A 22,780-nucleotide genomic window follows, 5' to 3' on the forward strand; every position below is an offset into this window, starting at 1 on the left:
AATAAAAAGGGGGAGAGACTACATGAAATAATTCAGACTCATGTACATATCAACAAATGTATATATTACAGTACAGAATAGTGATGTTTTCGCAGTGGAAATCTTGGGACACAGTATTTGAGTTGTGGGAGCTGTGAAAAAAAGAAAGATGAAAACAAAAAGGTAACCAGAGAGTAAAGCTCTTACAGTCTGCTGGTTTCTGAGAAGAAATTAAGATGCGGTTTGACAATCCGTAGGTTTTTCTGTGGAGATCCAGGCTGAGTAGAGCTCGATCAGAGAGAGTCAATTCCCCCATAATCTTTTTTTTCCTCTTTTAATCTCTCTTCACTCAAGAGAGCGTTACGTGTGTCCGGAGAGGACGCATCAACCTGAGTGTCCTGTATCCCCGTTTTAGTGTCTGTACACACCAGTCTCCGCGGTGCAGGTCTGTCTTTTTCCAGGTATAAATTCTCAAGAGTCTAGGCAGTCTGTGTAAGCACCATCCTGGGAACAGTGCAGGCAGGCCAGCTGGTCGGACACCACATCCCCAGTGTTCCTCATTTTAATCTGACCTGAGACCGGCACTGTTCACACGGCCTCAGCACTCAAGGGCCCTGAGTTGGCTCGCTTCTATTCACCGAGAGCTTGCATTAGTGTGGAGCATCATTTCAGGTTTGGAAAGTGAAAGAATGAAGAGGAAAAGAAGAGAATCTGTGATTTGGTGGTTTGTTTGCCTCATTGTCTATGAGTTTTCTGTCCGTCTATATTCCTGCTGTGGCTGAATGGTGGTGTATGACATATTATTACCCTGCATGGCAGAGAGAACATTTCCCAGGCTTTGGTTTGGATTTGTCAAAGCGTGTGTATGTGTGTGTGTGTGTGTGTTAGCATTTGCATGCTTCTGTATATGGATGTATGTGCATAAACTGGATGTATATCTATGTGTTTGTGTGTGTTTTTCTGCCTCAATTGTACGTTTCTCTAACTGTGTGTCTTTCTTGTTTGGAGAGATGTTTCATTTCCAACGTTTCAAAAAATATCATCCTGGGCAGCATCCTGAGAACCCCGTCCCCATTGAAATAAAAAAAAAAAAGAAAGAAATAAAATCTGAAGTGTGAACGTCTATGACACATCCACCTTACACCAACAGCAGTCACTGATGTTATGACACTGGCTGCCACCGCGACACACACTGTTCCATGCTTGTCCAAAAAATAAACAACACTGTAGTCACAAACAAGATCTCCAAGCTGACACACCACCTGAGAGACAGAAACAGAGAGAGAGGAGCCGTAAAGAAGTGCAGCGGTCAAAAGTACTCTGTGTCAAAACAAAAGACAGAGCCTGCAGATTTAATCACCCTGAGCCAGCACTGTCTCTTCTATTAGTGTAGTCAGCAACTGAAACGGTAAGAAAAACTTAAAGTGGTGAAAACACACTGTCTGATTAGTCCAGAATTTCTTAAATCATATCGCCTTCTTTCAGCTTCCTTTCAATTTTGCGTCCTGCAGCTTCACTGTTTTGCTTCATGTTTCCAGCCCTGCACACAAAGTAAGTCACTCTCCGTTAAACATGGCGGAGCGTTTAGCAGCTTAAGGTGGCGAGGAACGAAACAAGGAAAAAAATGGGTTGCTGAAATGTGTCAATATAAATGCTATTGATGCTCTGCATGTTAATAGGTAAATGCTTGCCAACCTGTCAGTCAGAACAGCTTTATTAAGTTTATTAGTTTGTTTTTGTTTGCATCTGAGTGGATGACAGGCCTACAAATACAGAATTAATTTCTACAGCTGAAAATTGTAGATGAAATTTGTAAAAAGTCAGACTGAAGTTTCTTGTATTTTCAAATCAGAAAAGCTGTTGGTATGTTAAACATAAAAAAACCAAACCAAAACAAAACACGGTTTTAAAGGAACATTCATTAAAACCTGAAAGGTGACAATAATACAGAAAACAAAGGAAAGATGGATGCTGATGGTAAAGTTTGGTTTCTCAGATGTCAGCTACATTCAGAAAACAGATATGTTTATGGAACAGATTTAAAAACACGCAGAGATGAGCTGAGAGTGCAAACAGAAATAAGCAATGATGGAGACTATTTCTTGGACAGGTACAGTAAAGCAGGTGAATGTGTCAGAGGAGGAGAAAGCAGACCAGGGTCAAATCAGATTTGCCTCATGAATGCACTGAGCCACCTAGTGGTCACACTGTGAGGAAAACAAAAGCATCCTGTCTGAAACAACTTTAATAAACTAACACGACCTAAATACATGTTGACAGAGTTAATGTTGGGGGTAGGAAAACTCTGCTCACAGCTCTAACCAACCTAAATGTGTTTGTCTTTGGTTTGTGGGAAGAACAAAGAGCAGCCATCACATGGAGAACAAACTCCCCCAGGGAATCAAACCCAAAAAAATCTATGCTGTGAGTTCACAGTGTTAAACACTTGTCACTCAGGTACACTTCAAATAAGATTAAGTAAAACTAATTTTCAAATTAAGGTGAAGGTCAGCAGTCCATATCAGGACCACAAAGCCAACAGCCCTTGCAGTGCAGAAAGGATTTGACCGAGGTCCAGAAGAGAGATGGTGGCGGTTTGCTACTCACAGGACTCACCTCTGCTACAGGACACGCCAAAAACTTCAAGGCCAAAGGATAAAGGCAAGAGAAAAGAACAGGAATAGAAACAAAAACTGTCGAGAAAAAAGGAAGAGATGAAGAAGAGAGAAACAAAGTAAGAGAATTAGAGGAGCAAGAAAGATATATTAGCAACAGCAGAGACAGACAGATTCACTGTGAAGGGAAACTGGAACTGTGTCAATCAGGAATAATGAAACCATATTAATAATGTACAGCTTTCACTGTATTTCTGCTATGGCTACTCTTCCCGATTCCCTTTTATTTATTTTTTTTTTTTATTTATTTACAGACACAAAGTGAAAACAGCCACTACATTAATCAGTAGCTTTGATATAGATTGATTGGCTTCATAGTTAAAAAAAAAATAAAAATAAAACACCTTTCACTGTGAAGCTCCTATACAAATATTTATTTAACACTTAACATTTCGTTGTGAATTTTTAAATACATCAAACGAGGCCTACCTTTTCTTCAAGGTCTTTAATCTGCCTCCTCTGGATTTCTGTCTTGTCTTCGAGGTCACGAATTCTCTGCAAATATCCAGAGAGAAAGTGGTCAATGGTTGGCGTTCTTTTTTGTGAAAGGGAGCAACACGTCGACTTGTGCTGTTGACATGCACCAACCTGGTGCGCCTGGTGCAGCAGCTCCATCCTCTCCTGGAGGATCTGGCAGTCATACTCTCGACTCTTCCTCAGCATCTGCCTCCTCAACTTCTCAACTGCCGTCCGCAGCTCGTCCCTCTGGAGCTCATCCAGCGGCTCGCCATACTTTATCACCTGGGGGAAAGAGACGGCCCTCAGACACATACGTAGGCTGGTGGATTTCAAAAAATCTTGTAAATTATACACAAGTCACACATTTCTTATACTAACAGAGGTTTCGTCACTTTACTAGCAGTCTTTCTCTCTCTTTTTTTCTTATTTTTTTTTTTTGATCAGTTTCAATGAGTTTTTGTTCTTTCATGAAACTGACATGAAGCCATGTGAATGAGTCATACTTATTCCAAGTAGATTTTACAGAAAAGTTGAATTTCATGACCATAAGATTGCATGTCATAAACAAATTAATCACTGTTTGCTGTGACGCATTTCTTGGCATTCTCAAAACAGATGTCTTCAGTTGAAAAACTCACTTCTCCAGTATTTCAGATTGCATAAGTGCGATAAGACTGAAATATGTTGAAACATGACAGAACCTTGTCCTGCTGCAGTGCGTTGTATAGTGTTGCTTCCAGCTCCTGGATTTGCTGTTTAGAGAAAGAAGGGGCTGTTAACACACATAGAATTGATCCTAATCTACAGAAGGAGAACACATTTACTTCCCTTTTTTCCTGAAGAGTTAAAGCCAAACCCTTCAGGAACTGATGTCTTACCCCCACCCTCAGTCTTTACCTTGTTGTAATTCCAACCCGAGCTCAATGGTCAGCATTATGGACCTGATTCTGGTCCCCAGGTGGGCCAAAATACAGTGTACTCACAGAATGGCTGCAAAAAACATAATGTTATCTATACATACCACACAGACATACATAAGTATGCAAACCTACCATGTAGGCCTGGTCCAGGGCCTGTTTTCTGTAGTCCAGCTCTTCTTCTAGATATCCTTTCTGTTTACAGAACATCTCCTGTAGAGAACAAACTGATCAGGGATGCTAGCTCAGCTGATCAGACGCTCACTAAGATGGATGAAAAACATCTTATAAGCGGATACATGTTATTGGAAATCTGAGGAAAACTAAAATCTTGTTTTGCTTTGTTTTGGTTTTTTTTTTAACTACTGATGCACAAATATTGAGAATGAAGAGAGGATGAATTGTGAATGTGCACTCATATTAATACCAGGAAATATGACACTATCATCAATAGTGTAATGACGTCAGTTATTTCAAAAAAAAAAAAAAAAAAAAAAATCATCACAAGACTCCTTTGATCATAAAGGAACCATAAAATGAAGTGAACAGATTAAGAAAACAGGCCAACTTAATACGTACTCCTGGCAGCTTCCATCAGAGTGCTGTTTAAAATAATATTTAAAAAAGTGCTTTCCTGGAGGGGACTATTATGTCTCACCATTTCTATCTCCAGGTCCATCATCTTCTGGTGCAGCGCTGCCTCCGTCCCTTCTATCTGTTGGATCCACTGGAGGGCAATAAACAGCAGGACATCAGTCAGTGCAGCACAAACTACTCAGTGAGTTGAAAGTTTTCATTTAATGCTTTTTCTGAAATGTACCTTTTCTGCAAGAGACAAAACGGTGCTAGCCTGAATGATGGCCACTTGCTCTTCGTTTCTTAAATTCTATACAAAAGGATAAAACATATTCATCACCAAAATTTTAATCATGTTTTTGCATTCACATCATAGTGTGTGTGTATCTCGTGCATATAAATTACCCCATTGTCTCCCAGGATATCTAGAAGTTTAATGAGATCTGGTATGCACACATCCTGCAAAGAAAAGAGATTAATGGTCAGAAGCAGGCACGTAAAAGGTTGTTTGGTTTAGAAAATGTTTGTTAAACTTTCACTGAAAACTACCGCAGCTCTCAGTTTACTGCAGTCAGAAGAATAATGTGGCCTTTTACAGTTCGATCCTTCCATCCAGAAACCCGTCTAACTTCATGATGAATTGCTCTGATTAGGAATACAAGTTCTTTTGCTGCTTACTTTCACCCCCTCCTTCATACAGTAAATCTGCAGAGCACTGACGCCCTCGGAGAAAGGATGCATCCTCAGGTGGTTGAATGGAGGCGATCTTCTCTCACGCTCCTACAACAACAGAAATACACATTTCATTAAACCAACCCGATCAATCCCTGATCACAAGTCTTTGTGACCACCCTGTGAAGCTGCTGCTGCCATCTGAAAAAGGATTTTGATCAGAAGAATCACTTTTATCTTTCATCAGCTCATTTTAACAAAGAATTGTGCACATTGGAGATGTTTGTTCTCCTCTGTGTTCACTAGGTGGCTCCTTGAGACCACTCCATATTTTGTCTGTTGGCTGGAGTTCATTCATCAAGGCCAAAACACAAAAGTCAAGTAAAAGGTTCAGGTAAAAAGTGTTTTACAGAAGAGAGTGGTCCTGGTCAGACACCTCTCTTCCCTCAAATCTACCATCTAATTTAATGACAGCACTGAATCTGTCTTTATTGGCCAGAGTCAAATTTTCTCAACAAGCAGTGGAAAAAGACCAAAACAACAGATTCAACAAATCTATGAAAGAGAGTCAACAGCTCTAAGGACACATTAAAGAGGCACATTTTCCCTGGGAAAAAAAAAAAAACAAAAAACAAAAAACAAACCACTGCCACAACACAAAGACCACTGTCAGCTGCTCATCAGCCTGACTGACAGACTGGTGGGCTGCCTGTCTTTACTGGCGAACTTGGAAGACGAGTTGAACATAGAAAAACAGTACTGGATTGGGTGTCTACCATGTGAAATCTTTAGTGCTTTATATGGCAAAACAGGAGTGAGCATGTGGGTAAGTTATTGAACAACAGGAGCCATTTTAATGTAACTCTTCTGGCCTTCATTTGAATTTTATTTGGTATATTTTTATTTTTACTATTTGTGGCGACACCAAAGTCCCGTAAAAAGCAGGCCACAAGAATCACTGTTGCTGGAAAACAGTTCAAACAAAATCACACTTGGCTAAAGTCATTATAGACACAATGTTTTTTTTTTGTTACCACAAGATTTCTCTTTATCCATCAATGTTAGTTTTTGTCAAAACATACTCTGACATCATTTTTTAAAGACTTGGAAACTAGCTGTGGTCCTGATAAATGGACCTTCGTGTGTTCTTAGAACAGTGTGGGAGAAGGAAAGGGTCCAGACGCCTTGTCTCTGTTCAGACGTCAGCATGAGTCAGGTCACCATGATCCTGTACTGGCGCTGAACAATTCATAACAATAAGTAGAAAACATCTCAGTCGAAGATGAAGATAAGGATAAAGGCTATCCACACCATACACATACATAGCCTGTCTTTAGTATAAAAAGGCTTGTTACGCTCTGTAATGTTGAATTTGTCTCTGACTACGTTGTTAGTAGGAGGCCGCTGTGAATAAAGAGATTTCCCATCACGCCTCAACCATCTGATTCCTCTTATAAACCACCTCTTTCTGCCACAACAATAGTAAAAATCTTTATTCGAAATCATTAAAATCACTTAGACATAGATATTTTAGGTGTTACAAATCTTGATGGCATCTTCAGGATTATGTACATGAACATGTACAAGGCTGGAGTTACGCAGAATTGGTAGGCTCACCTCTAGCTCCAGTATCCTAAACTCTAAGAGTTCATTCTGATCTTTGGAGTCTTGTAGTTCCTGTTGCAGCCGACTGCACTCTGAATCCATCTTTTCTACCTAAACACCACAAAGAACAAGATAATGAGTGGATAGGGTGAGGGATTTCACATATCCACATAGCAGCCACAGTAGGAAAATAAAGAAAATGTCACAGTAAATAACAAACACATATAATAATATCATATTTATATAGAATATAAGGTAAATAATAGTTTTTCTTTCAAGAATACCAGTCCAGTGCAAAGAAAAAAGAAACATGATTAAGTATATTTGCTCGTCACAGCGCAATTTATAATGGTGCAATCTACATTGTAACAAAGATTCTTAACAAAGCAAAGTTTGAATATTGAAACAAACTTAAAGTTGATTCCAACCTTTTCTAATAACTCCTGATTCCTCCGTAAGAAGAGCTGCTTCTCCTCCACCCATTTAGAGTCCTGGTAGAGAGCACGGAAAATTGATGCTTTGAATCAAAGCTATTCAGTCATTGGGGAAAATATTATAAAGATGTTGATGCTGAGTAAAATCACTGATGAATCCATCAATATATTGGTTTGATATATTTCAATTCTCTCTATATACCATGAGGACAGCCAAAGGCCTTCATTCATGTCTATAACGGGTGTCCTACCTGTCCTTTCAGGGTCAGCTCCTTCTCTAAGTCCTCTATCTTGGCTTTATACCTGAGAACATCTGCTTGGAGCTGCTCTTGAGCCTGGAACAAGTACAAAGTCCTGGTTTATGAATGTGGAAGGGTTCACTTTTGTGGACGCAACACATTTAAAACCTACAAATGTTTCATTCAGAGTAATGCATGACAGATGGAGGCTCTTTGTGGCTTCACACCTGTATTTTTCATGTATGTGTATTTTCATCAGGGAGGGGGTCCATGAGGCATGTCAATGAATCAGGAGTGGTCCAGTTTGAAAAATGGCTGCTACCAAACATGAGGCCTTGTGTTCTATTCAGTACATTTTCCTTAACAATCCCCTCCTCTGTGTTTGTGTTATGCTGATATGTAAAAGTAAAACATAACCCCTATTAAAACAAACCACATGACAATACTCAATAGGGACAACCAGAGATGACCACGCTTAAGAATTTAATTATTAACTTAAAAAGCTCTTTCTTAAATCTTGTGTTAGGGATTATTTCTAAACCGAGACATTTGCCTGACATGAAACGACCTCTGCACAACTAAGTGCACTCTTTTTTTTTTATTGTCACTGGACCGCTAAACTTAGCAATAACTTATGTCTTTACCGTTCCAAAGCCAAAGCACATTAAATTTTTAATTATTCCAGGAAATACTGTACTTTGAAACAACTGAAGGTTAAGAACAGAATAAGAAATTGAATTAAATGTAGTTGATCATGTCACAAAAGTACCTTTGTCTTTTATAAGTCATGTGCCACATTTTTTTGGTCGTCTGTCTGATGCATTTACAGTGTTTGGTAATGTAAGCTTAAGAACAGAATTTAACAATGTTTGAGCCTCTAAATTAAATGTACCTTGGCTTCCATCTCAGCATCCAGTATGCCTCCTTTCTGTTCCTGCAGCAAGGCATAGGCCCGCTGTAAGGCCTGGTACTCCCTGGTCAGCTGACGGAAACGCAGCTCTGACTCCTCATTGGCTAGACCCTGATGTCACACACACACACACACACACACACACACAGAGTTAAAACAGAGTTGACATGTAGTCACAATAAAACTCAAAAAGATAGAAGATAAAATAAACCCTATTTGTAGTAGCTCTCACCTCATCCAGGTCTTCTTCAGGAGTAGCAGGAGTTCTGTCCATCCGGAACGAAGCCACAGAAGATGTCTCTGAATCCATAGACTCTTCATCGTAGCCAAAGAAAGTGTCCACTACGATGTGCCTCTGCAGAGAGCCGGGTTCAAAGACTCCATTAGAGATGCAGATCAAATAGACTCCAGAAATCAATATGGCAAGTTCACATTACATTATGGCTAAGTAGTGGCTGTGTCCTCCTTCTAAGGTGTCCCAAAAAAGATTTTGCTTTTGTCTAAAATAAATAATAAATAAATCAAAATAAATCATTGTGGCAATAATAGTAATAATACCCTACTGTAGCAATTCTATCTGTAAGTCCTCTGTTCCATTACAGGAGGTTTTGCTTCCACTCACTCACTAATTAACTGATCCATGCAGCCTGATACTCACACTAACAAGTCTTACAAAGAATTGGTTAGAATAATCTTCCTAAAGTTTACAAATAACAGGCATTTGAATTTCAGAATAAGTGCATATCTTCAAAGAGTACTCTAAGTTTGCTCCTGCTTTTGAGGCAGCCAATGTAAGCATAAATACTTTTACCATTTTTGACAAAAATGAGTTACTGTTGCGTTCAAAAGACAAGTCAGACTTGAGGTTATAACAGGCTCTCTGAGCATTCACATCTGAATCTGCATCCGAAAATGGCGAGACAGTTGGACCGAGCAGGTGTATGTCTGGTAGTGTGTTAACCTCAGAACCAGGAAAAAAGCAAAGAAAAAGAAGCCACAACACAATGTTGGCTTCCCTCCAACAAACACATCTTCGTTTCCAAAAGGATTTAATGCTGAAATTGCAAAACTTCTTCTAGATTGTAAGGTATTTCATTGTTAATCTAATTTTGGCTACATAGTAATTAGCGGGACAAATCGCCTCTGTAACTAAATGAGATTTAGAAGAAGATAAATAGCCACCAACAAATTAAATTCTTTCTATTGTACCTTTATTGGCCTTGAACTTCTTTTATGTCTTTTCTTTCTCAATAGTTTTTCACGGTCCTGGAAAACAGACAGGAAAATGTAGAGAAAGAGATTAACCATGTCCTTTTCAAAGGAAATATAAAAATAATAATTAAAAAAAAAGAACACAACAACCAAATTATTAGCTGAACAATACAGATTTTCACAGTTCAATGGAGTTTTAAGAATGCTAACAGTTTGTTCCAAATGGGATGAGGATAATCATCTGATCATCTGATCCTGTGATGCACTAAGTCTGCCCTGTGTTCACTCTAGACAGCGTCGGCCAATTCGCTATATTTTATTTGAAAAGTGTGTTTGTTCTCTCACTACGATTTATGTTGCGTTTCGTGGTCATCCTTCGTTGCATGTTCGTCACATTACAGTTACTGTGTCACCTGCTTGTGCATCTCTGTGAATTAGTTACAGTTTTCATTTGAGAAACGCATTGTTACCTTTGACCTTTGCTGAAATCTCAAGTGGGAGTGAATAGAGAGTGGAGGGAATAAAGGGTCAAACAGCAAGGACAGTGTCTCTAAAGAGTATTCACCCTCTCAGTTATTTTCATTTTCCACTGCTTATAACTGGAATCATGAATTTAGAAAAAAATCGCAATAAATGTAATTTTTTAACTAATTGACATGTATTTGTCGAAATCTGTTTTCAAGTCAAATTTCACTGTCCAGTTCAGTTTTGCTATGAATGAATGAATCAGTGCATGCATAAAAAACGTAATAGCATGAGCTCACAGTTACAACCATGACCCAAAATTCACTTCACAAAAAGTTCATTTGTAGTCTTAAAAAAGAAAAAAAGAAAGAAAGAAAGAAACAAAAGAATAACATACTCTTGTCAGTTCGTCAATCATGCTTTGTTGCTCCAGGACTTGAAGCTTGAGAAAGGCTATTTCTTGGTCATCGTGGGCTTGGTCCAAGTCATTAAGAGACTTGAGCTTCTTCAGCGGAGGATGGGAGCTGATCTTTTCCTTCTGTAGACACACAACACAAAGAGCAACACCTCCATCCGTCAATCAGCTGTCCGTCTGGGGAAATGAATGTACAGCATTAATGTGACTTTGTGCCAACCATCTCAAGGTTCTCCTTGGCCAAGCTCTTGAGTTTCTCCTCCAGCTTCTGAATGGTCTGGGTCAAATCATCATTCCTCTTATTCAGCAGCTTGTTCTTATCCAGCAGGGGCTTGCATTGCTTCTCCGACTCTCTAACTCGCTTCAGCTGATGGACAGAAAGGGGCAGATAGTAAAGACTGGGGCAATTAAAGAAGACAGAAAGGTGAAAACGGTGAAAGTAAGCAACCAAAGACAGCATGTCCATAACTAAATGAATGTTTTCAATCATACCAGTTCATTCCTCTCATCGACCAGCAGCGAGTTGCGATCCTCCAGTTTGCGTATATTTGAGTTGAGTTCGGCCATGCGCCTCTGGTTTCTCCTCAGGTCCTGAAATAAATAGAAAAAAAGAAAACTAGTTGTGATTTCACCAATTCATTTACCTGCCATGAATATTTAAATAGACTATAATAGAATGATGAGCAATTTTTAAGCACAGGCAAGTTCATCAGTTCAGTACTGTATCTTGCTCAGTAATTTGTTCATAGAAATAATCACATAAATTAAGTTAAGTAAGATTTTGGTAGTCACAAGAACCAGAAAAAATTAATCAAATAAGATGTAATGAAATGACTACATCTCTCCGTCAAGAGACCTTTCATGTTAATGTGAGCACCTGATGGACATCAAATCTAACTGAATAGATATATCACTTAAATCTCAAATGAGGAAGTGGGTGGGCTTGGGTCAGCTGGTCATGGGATCACTCATCACATCTTTACATCAACCGTGACTTTTAAAAGTCACAGTTAATCTCTGCATCACATCTCTAATGAGCATGCTCCAGGCCAGTTTTATTAGAAGCGTCCTCTTCAGCAGCTTACAACCAGCCATAGAGTACTGGTACTTCAGATACAAGGCGGCATTAACTTGTTGAGGTAACAAAAGAGAGGACAAGTCAAATCAATAGGTTGATTGACTTTCGAAAAAATGAGCAGCTCTCTCCTTCTCTGTCCTTACTGGGCTTCCACAGTGCTCTGCTCCATCTCCGGCTCTGCCTGGAATCTCTCTTTTCGGGCTTCCCAGGCCGCACTCAGCTTCCTTGACGAGGAACAGTTGTTCATCCAGCGCGTCCTTCTGAAGCTGCAGTTTCTGTAAGAACCCTGTTGCGGACTCCAGTTCCTTCTCCAGAGCGAAGATGGTGCGGTCTTTAGACTTGATTTCATCCACCTGTCATGACAGAGAAAGAAACACTGGTGCTGTGAAGAAATTGCTGAGATGACAATTTTTATTTCCAGTGATATTCTTTTATTCCTTTTCAGAAATCACAGAGATAATAACAGGTATTGTTTTTCACCCTTTTTTGGTGATTATTAAAGCAAATATATGAGATTGAGTCAAAACTACGAGTGTGCTGACTGTTTCATTAGTTTGAATTAAATAATAATAAAGCATCTTTACTGTTGGACAAGAAAAACTGAATAATTTTTTTGTGAACTAAAAGATTAATCATTAATAAAAAATGATATCACTGTTTAATTGATAACTGAATTAGTAAAAAAAAAAAAGATGAATTAGTTTTAGCCTAATTTCCATATATGAAGGTGCTCCAATATCACATGTGTATTTGAAAGCATAGTGGCACCAAAGCACTGGATAAACTCACCATTGTCATCTAGTTTACAACAACAAACTCATTCACTCAGAAATACAGCTGATGTGATGATTTTTTTTTTTTTTTTTTTTACTCCATTGTGCTCCATCACACTTTAACATTATATTTACCAGTCTGCGGATGTCTCTCTCGCAGTCCCACTTGATCTTGGAGATTTGCTCCTGGTGCTGCTGATGCTCCACCCGCAGGTCACCGGCCTTCATCTTATCGGCCTGGATCATGTTGCTGAGCGCCTCATCAGTCTGTTTCTTAGCAGCCTTCAGCTCTGTTATCTCCTGCAGAAGCTTCACCCGCTCCTGGTCAAAGAAGCGACGTGCCTCTTCCTTGGCTTCCAGCGTTAGTGCTGTGCGCACCTGAAAACAGAGGAGGGGTGATGTTGGTGATTATTTGTCATGTGTCTGGCCCTGTTTCTCACAGGGGATGGTGACGGACTGCACCCACACATTGCTCTTATTCATATCTAAACCTCACCTTCTCTCCACTACCATCGCGCATGGCGCTCAGCGCAGCTTTGAGCCTCTGGTTCTCCTGATCTTTGATTTTGGCGTGGCGTGCCAGCTCCTGCTCGTGCTGCCGGGTCAGGTTTTCCCTGAGAGCCTGGAGCTCCTTTTGTTTCTCCTCATGCCACTTTGCACGCTGCTCTGTCAACATGGCAGTGTGGCGGTGCTGTTCCTGCTCTCGCACCCGCTTCACCTCCTGCACCTTGTCGCGCTCTAGTTTGTTCACCTTTCAGAGGAAGATAACATGTTAAACCTTACAGTCTTTTCTTTAATCAATGTATAAATCCATAACGTTTCAGGATATCGGCTACAAATGGATGCATTATTAAATGTGTTAGATGACAGAATAGCTTTGACTCCAACATGTGCTTTAATTGGCCCTGCCTGGTCTCTTCTTTCTTTGTCTCAGGCTGTTTGTTCTCCTACAACTTTCATAAAACTGAATCCAATCCAATCAAATGTCCACAAAGCAATATGAACCCTGACAGACTTCTTTTTCAGATATTCAGGATAACTGGATATTCACCCTGATCGCATCAATTCTTCCAAAAGCACTTGGGCATGAGGGGATGAGATACACCCAATTTTTTTTACCCAATCTTACCCTATTCAAAACAGAATTCTAATACACTACAGCATCAAAAGTGAAAAATGCTAATATTCTTAGACTTAAATATGCACTACTGCATTTGTGCATTCCTGGTATATAATAAGAGGGTGGTAAGTTTGCCTGAGGTCCCTGGTGGACTTGACTTATTAACAATTTGGACAGTTCAAAGTTCACAACTCAGCGAATTCATAAAGTGTAAACATGCTTGCATAATGCACAAAGAAGTCACAAATCCAATAGTGCATGAATTAAAACATGAAATAATAATGAGTTAGCATGTCATTGTGAGTTGAAAATATTTTTTTAAATCATCTACGTCCTCATTCTCACACACTGTTAAATAACACAAAGTAAACTGGAAGCATAAAGGTGCATATCAACTGCGTTGCATTCACTCACAATGTCCATATATATTATATACAGACATACATGTGGGACATCTAAGCATTTTCTATTTTATGTTTTTATTGGGATTTTCATTGATTGACTGGCCTTTAGAAGCTAATGTGGCTTGAGATTTTTTGTTCAGAAGTTATTCTGTACAGTACCTTGCATTTTTCTTGGTGTAATTCTATCTGAATGTCAGTCAGCTTGGACCTGAGATCTTCATTGGCTGCCTGGAGGGCAGAGATGAGCGCTTCGGGCTTCTCGCCCTTTGTTCGCCCTTTCTTGGCCATTGAGTCAAACGCTAAAAAGGCTCTTCTGATGCTTTCATTGAGACTTCACAGTAACAATCCAAGGTGCTCCCAAGGTTTCCAGGTCCTCCTCTTCCTCATTCTCCTATCAGACACAAGGGCTTAGGGGTGGACAAAAGACAAAGAAAGACAAACTGAGATAAAGCACAGACTGCATAGAGGACAAAACTAAATCTTGGTAAACATACAGTTTGGCCTTTCTACATGTTCACTTTGCGTGTGTTTGTGGATACCGGTTGGAGAAACAGGAAAAGCAACTATAAGATAATTTATTCTGCTGTGCTGTTACATGTTTATCACAAGAAAGAAGAAGAAGAAGAAGAAATAATCAGTCATCAAAGAAAAAAGATCAAAGATAGTCCCATAATATTATTTTCTAGATTAAATTCTGCTATCATATACAGTATATCATGCTCAGTCTCTATGAAATTACATACATGGTGATTTGATACACTGCAGAAAATACATCACATGCAGTAACCCCGCAGGAAGATTTAGTAATGGTATTTAATCAAAAAACTTTGATATCATGCTTTTTGAATGAACACAAAAATATTGGAGGACTTCATCATGAAGCCAGATAAAGCAGAAAGATGAAGAAGTCAAACCATCAACACACTGGAAACCGGAATGAATTCTTTGGGGGGAGAAAATGGTGCCATAGAGGTGTAGTTTCACTCTGTGGGGGGGCAATGTAAATTTAAAAACTCTTTGACTGGTCGGGACTATAACAACACTCTAATTCATGATCTTAATCCTGATTCAGAACTCCAAAGAAGATAAAATTAAGGTGTTAAGTGATTTCTTCTGACGCCACAATGTGTAATTGTAAATACAAAAGCACACAGTGCAGTCACAGTCTAACAGTGATGGAGTGATAACCACATTAACTGGACAACTGCAGTCAGTCACAGCTGGACTGCCCTCGGACATACAGACACACAATAGAACCACAGATGCATCTTAAAGCAACAAAGAGATTTATCTCCAGATCAAAACAGCATCAGACACGAAACATAAAATGAATTGTTATGTATGAACAACAGCAGAGGAGTTGTTTTGTTGTATTTTTGGACAATAGACAATGACTGTCTGGAAGAGAACTTTTGTCTTGGTATGCAGAGTCAGGGATAATCCCTCTGAATCTACAATTTGACTCTTTTTATGTACCATTTGAGTTCAGTTGCAGTGCCCTACCCAGACAAGTTTCTGGAGACAACCATTTGTCCTATAATCACACAATCAGCACACATATTCCTTATTTGAGGGCAAGCTCAGGTCAACAATGACTATTGATATCCAATGTTGTTGTCACCCACTACAACTGAGGCTGGAGGACATGTCCCCCTGGGACAGTCGTGACGTGACGTGTGTGTCATGGGAATACTCCTAACACAAACGGCTGTGGTTATCGGTACTTTCTGTGACTACAGGCTTCTGAAGTGAGGCTAATTTTGCACAGGCTTCCCTGCCTTCACATTGACATGCAGCTGACTTTGCATGAAGTATGTTGTTTTCTCTGCTGAAATCAGGGCCCAACGGTCAGTCATGTGGATGCAACACATGTTGTTGAAGCCCGTTAGTGCCATGCTCAGATGCATTCTTCGAAGAAAAGCGTGTCTTTCGGGAACAACTATCAGTCAGTCATCCTCCAATTGGAATACGCTTTGCTACTGTTTCATGGATTAAAGCAGAGTTCCTGTTGACTGACACCAAGTACACCTGAGACCAACGCTGCGGAAAAACAGGCACCCAATCAGCAAATTTATTTTAGTCATGACAAAACACAGTATTGTGTGTTCATTGCTTTCAAAGGCTTATTGCTGAGGTTTTAATTGTAAAATGCTGTTATGTGAAACATCAGATGATGTAATAGAAAGCATAGCACATGCCAGTCCACTACCACATTATCCAGGATTTTGCCCAAGGCAGTGTTCTCTAAAAGCAACAGTCGAGGAAATCACTTATTCATTTTTCAAGTATATTGACGATATACTTTGGATTACCTAGCCACAAACGTGCACGTGCATATGAGCGTGCACGTTTGTGATTTCACACCAGGAGGACGCAGGAGGAGTTGGGTGGTGACCCCGATAATCTGAGCAGAAGTGACATAACGTTGCTTAAAGGATTTTGTGATGCAGATTAGAGATGAAGTCGTCTTCATCGCCTTTGTTCTAATGCTGCAGAAGAGTTGCACTTCCCAAAAAATTTCACCAACATGGCTGAACAACAACTAGAAGTCTCCTTTTAGCGACCCACAAACTGTAAGGTCAAGATCGCAGCTGAAAGCTCTCATAAAGACCTGTCATCGGAAAGTTAGTGAAGGAAAACTATTTCAAGACATCAGCTTAGGTTGATAATGTGTTCATATATTAATGAATTAATTGAAAAAAGAGAGCAAAATATTAAATTAATTGATGGCTTAAAAAAACACTTGATTTAATAACTATACATAGGGAAAAGGCAAAAACAAGATAAACCTAATACGCAACAACAGGAAAACCTTGGCACAATTTGCTACTTTGCTGACAAATTCTCTTACATAATGTACACTACACTTATGGTGGCAAGAGTCCAAGACCCAGAAATCTTGGCCCTCAATCCAGAGCTCAGCAGATTCTCCTTCGAAGGAACAGCATGTCCACGATGAGGTGGTTTAATATTTGAACACGCAGCTGCAGCAGGAGACCTCGCTTGCACACAGGCAGCACTTCTTAAATATGCTATTCTGAACATTTTCTACGTCACCAAGTCTGTAACATGGATTTTTCCACCTCTACACTGTAATCGCACACCTCCCCATCACATATATATCACATATTTCATCTACTTTGGCACCATAATAAAGCTCAGAATATGCTTTAGATCCACCCATTGTATCTATGAATCTTAGTCAACGAAATGTACAAATGTAAAAGCTTTCATCTAATCATCTCAGCTAATTACTTATTAATTGTTTATATTTGGTCATATTTTGCTCAAAAGTCATTCTTATTAATGGTTTATGGTAAATAAACTACTTAACAACTTGTACATAAATAAGGCTGACTAGACTAACTGCCTTATTGTTGGAAGTGTTTATCAACCAGCAAAGAGACAGAAAATCCAGCATTCAGCCACAATTGTTTTTCATACCATAAAGATGCTGCAGAGAAGTTGACCTTTGACCTTTCGTATATGAAGGGTCATTTATTCTACTCATGACTGAATTGCTTGGCAAGCATATTAGCATATAACTTCTTAAGTAGTGTGAACTCGCAGAAACCTTTGACCTTTGACCCATAACATCTATTCCATTCAGCCTTGAGAGCCTTGATAACGATGGCTGATTGGGGTGGGCTCAGTGATAGTGATGATTAACAATTTTTTTATGAAATTCATCCTGGTCTGTTTGAATGCACCATCATAATGCAAAGCTAACCACAGCTCACCATGGTCACTAATACTGTATTAACCTACAAAGCAGCCAGCAGCCACTGTTCTGCCGGGTGAGACTAAATATGAATTTACTGTGAGCCCAAGTCAATCTGATTACTGTCATAGTCAATTTTCAGATGCCTCTGGGACATAATCCACTGTCTGGTCAAATAAAACACACCAACACACAGACTGTCATCATGGAAAATACAGGGCCACGCACTAGCTGCACCCTGAACTGTAACCTATTTTTATTATTACTGGTCTCACTTTCCCTGTTTTTCTTTGTGCTCCATGAATACTGAATTTAGGATTAAGGTTAATTCCACTCTGTTGTCACCTTGTTGTTGAGATTAACATATAGAGGGAACCCTTCTCACATTTTTCATGTCCTACAATTTCTTATATCCTTACTCAGCACTATTTTGAAACAGGCAGGCAGTTCATGGCAAAGGTTTTAATATTTAAAGAGAAGAACTTCGAAGGGGGGTCACTTCCAACCACTGCTCCTTCAAAGCCACTGCCATGTTCTATAGCAGGTAATTGACTATTTAACAGGCTTTGAACTGAACTTGATCAACCTGACAGTACTATGCAGTATTTTAAACCTTTCTCTACAGTTCAGAAATAGCCTGCATATTGATTTTGCAGCAATGACTCGGACGCTTAAAGAGCAGCAGAGAAGAAACTGAGAATGCTAACAACCTTTGATAATAATTTCAGGCCTTTAACAAGAAGAATCTCCGGAACAAAACAAAAAGCATGAATTACGAAGAAGGAAATCAACCTTGAGATGATCGTAATTTAGCATGAACAGACTAGTTATTTAGAACCATTTGACCAAGTTAAACACCAACCACCATACAGCGTAATGTTTCAGTAAATATCGACTGTAGGACTTCAGAAAAAAAAAAAAAAAAAAACATAAAAGAAGAGAAAATACGATACCTTGCATGCAGTCTGACACCTAACAGCAGAAATGCACTTGCAGTCTGTCTTACAAGAAATGGCACCATCTGATCACGGCGACAACCATTTTATACGGACTAAATCTCAGGCACTGACACAAGTTGATAACATTTCATGCCAGAAAGGGTTTAAAGAACTGGATCTTGCAAAAGCTGGTTACAGTATTCCTCTAAGAACTAGTGAGCAGTTCAAGGAGTTCACACATCCCTCGCTCTCCCTGTGAGTAAAGGGGCAAATAGCAGCGATGTGGTCGACTACATACTTTAACTTTTTTGTCCCATGCAGCGCCCTGAAGGCTTGGTATAGTTTGGCCAGCAAGTTAGCTGTAGATGTTCTTATCTGCCAGAGCTCAGTGTACTTTGTTTTGCAGCAGATACCAAATACTATATCAACATGGTCAAACTGTTTTATTCTTAAATCTCTGTTCAATGCTGAGAAAAGCAGCCCAACAACCGTACTGGCCTAAAGTTTGCAGCTAATCTTTTCCATTTTGAGTCAAATTGATATAGAAATATAGAAATATTTTATGAAATTGTGGTTTGGGGTATTTAAATGTCCACTGATGTCCACATTAATTTTAAGCCTTTCACCTAACAGCAGAAGCTTTTTATTTAAACACAGTCATTTGATTAATTGTTTCCACAAAAAAAAAAAAATAATAATAATTATCGACGCTCAGTGGCACAAATTCACACTTCAATCCATTTTTTTTTTTTTTTTTGCACAGAGTAAGGGCACCTATGGGTGGCTGTGAGTAATTGTTAGCATGCACACTGCTTGCTGAGCAGAGATAGGGGAGACAGTCTGGCTCATCCTCTCTGTGCACTGTCAGTGTGTGCGTGCATGCGTCACAGTGCTGGTGTAATATTATGAGCTTGTGTGTATGAAATAGTACAGCACGAAGCACACTGGCACCATGACCCACTTTTTACTCCTCAGACATTCAAATTTTTTTTTTTTTTTTTTAAATCCACACAAAGTCTACAAAGAACAGCAGGAAGAAAAACGACAGCCTTGCTGCAGCCAGTCGTCTTTAGTCTTCGGTCTAGTAGTAAATGATACCTACAAATAATCATTGATAGAGTGTTGTTGGTTTTCCATATATCTGGCTCTTTCACTCACTGAAATTCAATTGTTACATTTCGTAAGAGATATGGACACCATATCTCGCATCAATATTGATATCATGCTACTCAGAAGACTGGAAGTTCCATTATCTGCTAAATCACAATGTTATTTTTACTTTGTAAACACATAAGAGCTCGGACCAAACATAAATGGGCACCCTTACTGCTCATAAGCAAGAGGCAGCACTGAGCAATGATATTGATTTTTCTTTTCCCTTTCCAAAATAAATCTTTCAACCTGGAGCCATTATGTTCACTTCCCAGTCAAAATGCTTTGCAAGACGTGCATTGCCTTGGGAAAAGGTTAGGATTAGGGGATACAGCAAGCTTTGGCTGTTTTTTAGGATCATTTAGCCCCAAAACAGTGTGTTGAGATTTTGTGGTTAGGCAGCTTGCAAGGTATTACTCAGAACTGATGAGGAGGATCACAACCAAAAACAGCTGCTGGTGATCTTTCACCAAACAGGCATCTTCAACACAGCATATTTCCGCCCAGACTAATACTACACACCTACGCACACATCATTGGGAAAATGTTGTGCTGCCCACATAATGACCCGACAAATAAAGACAACTTTATTGTCGGTACATCTACAAGATTCATGATGTTTCTGGTGGGTTCAGGTGGCAGAGCTGTTGTTTGGACTCCTACAATTTACCCTGACCACATTCCTATAACCTGCCAGTGACCCAGAAAGAGGGCGCCTTCCCCATTTAATGTTACACTAGAGCATAAATGTCAGAAAAATAGTCACATTAAAAATGATCTGCACTAAGATCTGAATTAAAGTATCTCTCCCACAAGTATTATTCAGGGCACAGTCACCTTTTGCTTAATCTATATGCCACTTGTGGTCTGTTCTTGGCAAACAAAACTAATATATTTCTAAGATATTTTTCTTTTGTAATTGAATTGTAATCGAGTTTGCAAAAATTTGTCGAATCAATGCCAGTTTAGACCAAAACCGACTTTGAATCCAGATGTCAGACATATGAATAGAACTTTACTGATGTGTAAAATTGCACAGGAAGGACATCTGTTGCATGGAATTCAATTATTCATTTACATTGTATTTTTCTAATACATTATGATATCCACTCTTGAAAAAATGTACAGATTACTGTGGTTTTATGTTTTGTGACTGTCCAAATCCCATTGTTACAATGACCATTATTAAAAGTCAGTCTTAAAGTAGTAAGGTGCTGACAACATTTTATTCTGAGGGCAGCAGTACCATGCCAGTTAGCGGTGGGAATCTCTAGATACCTCACAATTCGATTCAGGTATGATTCAGAGGCTCAAATTTGATGATAAAATGATTATTAACGATTTTGTTTGTTGGTTTTGTTATTATGGTTTCTCACTGTGTGACTACCTTTAAAATATAGTGTATCTCTATGATACATAATTAAAATGCACTTTGAATTTACTTCCAATTTCTTTCGTTAATAAGAACATCCAGAGGATTTTTTCCATCTGGAAGGTTTGACTTGCCAACATACCTGCCAGTTTTGCAAAAAAAAAAAAAAAAACCCAAAGAAGACATTCTGGTCTGGGTTCCTTTTTCCTTCGACTTCAGAGAAGCCAATATGCTTCCAAATGTCACATTTAGCCCTTCACCTTGGAGGCCTAGCTCAGAATGTAAACAAAACACACATATTTTGCATCCTTGACATTTAACCATCCAGTTGGTTCAGCCATAAGGCCCATCTTACAACATTGTTACAGGTGAGAATTGAGTTTTAAATTTCCGATTATTGATTTTTCTATTCTACATAAATAATCTTTTTCACGAGAGAACATCCAAGAAATCTGTCACAAGACATGAGGATAAGTAGGCACAAGACGCAAATTAATAAAATATTACAGCCATCCCTGCTAAACTGGCTTCATGCAACAAAATGAAATTCTAATCTCGTGACAAATATTCCTGTTAATGAGAGCTCCAGAGGCAGATACATGATTACTTCAAAGCAATCACACTTCCAGTCTGTCTGATTTCTGTCCCTGTAATTTAAAGATCATTTTGCTCCATCAATGTGTGCTATTGAAGAGTTCCTGCAATTCTGCTATCCAATCTATAACCTATTAACTTTGTGTGCTGTCACTTCCCTACATCTCCACTGACCTTTGGACGATGTGTGTGACAAATGCCGGGCTGTTGTGTGTTAAATCAGGCCGGTCTCTGTGGTTCAGGCTGGAGGCCCTAAAGCAGACCACCACGGAGGAGCATCCCATCACTGCAGCATCCTTCCTTGACACAGCCGGTGCGTGTGCGTGTGCGTGTGCGGAGCCGTCAAACAGGAAATATGCACTGGTCGTTACACAGCCTGCAGCGCGCATCTGGCTTCACCTGGAGCTCGAACATCAACAGCTGGAGGCTGCACTGCACAACAAGTATGGCTGCCGGAGAGCAGGCACAGGCTCGATCCCCGTCATCCTGGAGGCGGCAGGCTGATGTAGGCCCAGCTACACCACTTCCGACATGCAGGCTGCCCCCCCCCCCCTCCTCCACCAACACCGCCGATTCAGCGCTTTAATGCTGCTGAGCACGTCGTGGTGTTTACTGCTTCGGTGTTTAGCTCAAGTTTAACGAATAAAAGCCAGCTAATGAATCTTACAGAGCTGCTGAGATGATCAACCTGACTTAAACCAACAGGCCTGCTATTCCCGGTGACCCCCCCCGCCCCTCAAAAAAAAAAAACCTCCAGACGATGCACAACCAAACACACATTTCCTCCTCTTACCTCGGACTCGATCTCCATCACACGTTCACCCCTAATCTGTGTGACACCGTGTCCATGGCGTGCTCATTTTTCTTTCCTTTTTTTACCGCAGGAAATAACACAAATCCTCCTCCTCCTCCTCCTCCTCCTCCGTCCGCTACGATCTCAGCATCAGCAGCAGCCAGCCCGTACAATGAGGCAGTGATGGCCGGTGGTGATGATGCTGGAGCCCCGCCCTCCTCCTCAATGAGCTCACCGCTTTCCGACAGACACACATCACTGCGTGATTTACTCATGT

General features: G+C 39.8%; 1 protein-coding gene across 1 annotated transcript; it reads right to left on the bottom strand.

Moving 5' to 3' along the window:
• Nucleotides 1-2,621: 2,621 nt before the first annotated feature.
• On the bottom strand, nucleotides 2,622-22,610 carry jakmip2 (janus kinase and microtubule interacting protein 2). The gene is made up of 23 exons (XM_029518559.1): nucleotides 22,504-22,610; nucleotides 14,093-14,340; nucleotides 12,906-13,160; nucleotides 12,545-12,787; nucleotides 11,780-11,989; nucleotides 11,051-11,149; nucleotides 10,779-10,925; nucleotides 10,541-10,681; nucleotides 9,676-9,732; nucleotides 8,699-8,821; nucleotides 8,449-8,577; nucleotides 7,569-7,652; nucleotides 7,312-7,374; nucleotides 6,896-6,994; nucleotides 5,285-5,386; nucleotides 5,012-5,065; nucleotides 4,851-4,916; nucleotides 4,689-4,757; nucleotides 4,166-4,243; nucleotides 3,815-3,865; nucleotides 3,243-3,395; nucleotides 3,084-3,149; nucleotides 2,622-2,672 (listed from the first exon to the last, which is right to left on the bottom strand). Exons 2-23 carry the CDS (start codon nucleotides 14,219-14,221, stop codon nucleotides 2,622-2,624), a joined length of 2,469 nt encoding a protein of 822 aa, XP_029374419.1. The 5' UTR covers nucleotides 14,222-14,340; nucleotides 22,504-22,610.
• Between the last annotated feature and the right edge of the window lie 170 nt (nucleotides 22,611-22,780).

Source organism: Echeneis naucrates, chromosome 14 (assembly GCF_900963305.1).
Source record: "Echeneis naucrates chromosome 14, fEcheNa1.1, whole genome shotgun sequence".
In the NCBI taxonomy this organism is placed as follows: domain Eukaryota; kingdom Metazoa; phylum Chordata; class Actinopteri; order Carangiformes; family Echeneidae; genus Echeneis; species Echeneis naucrates.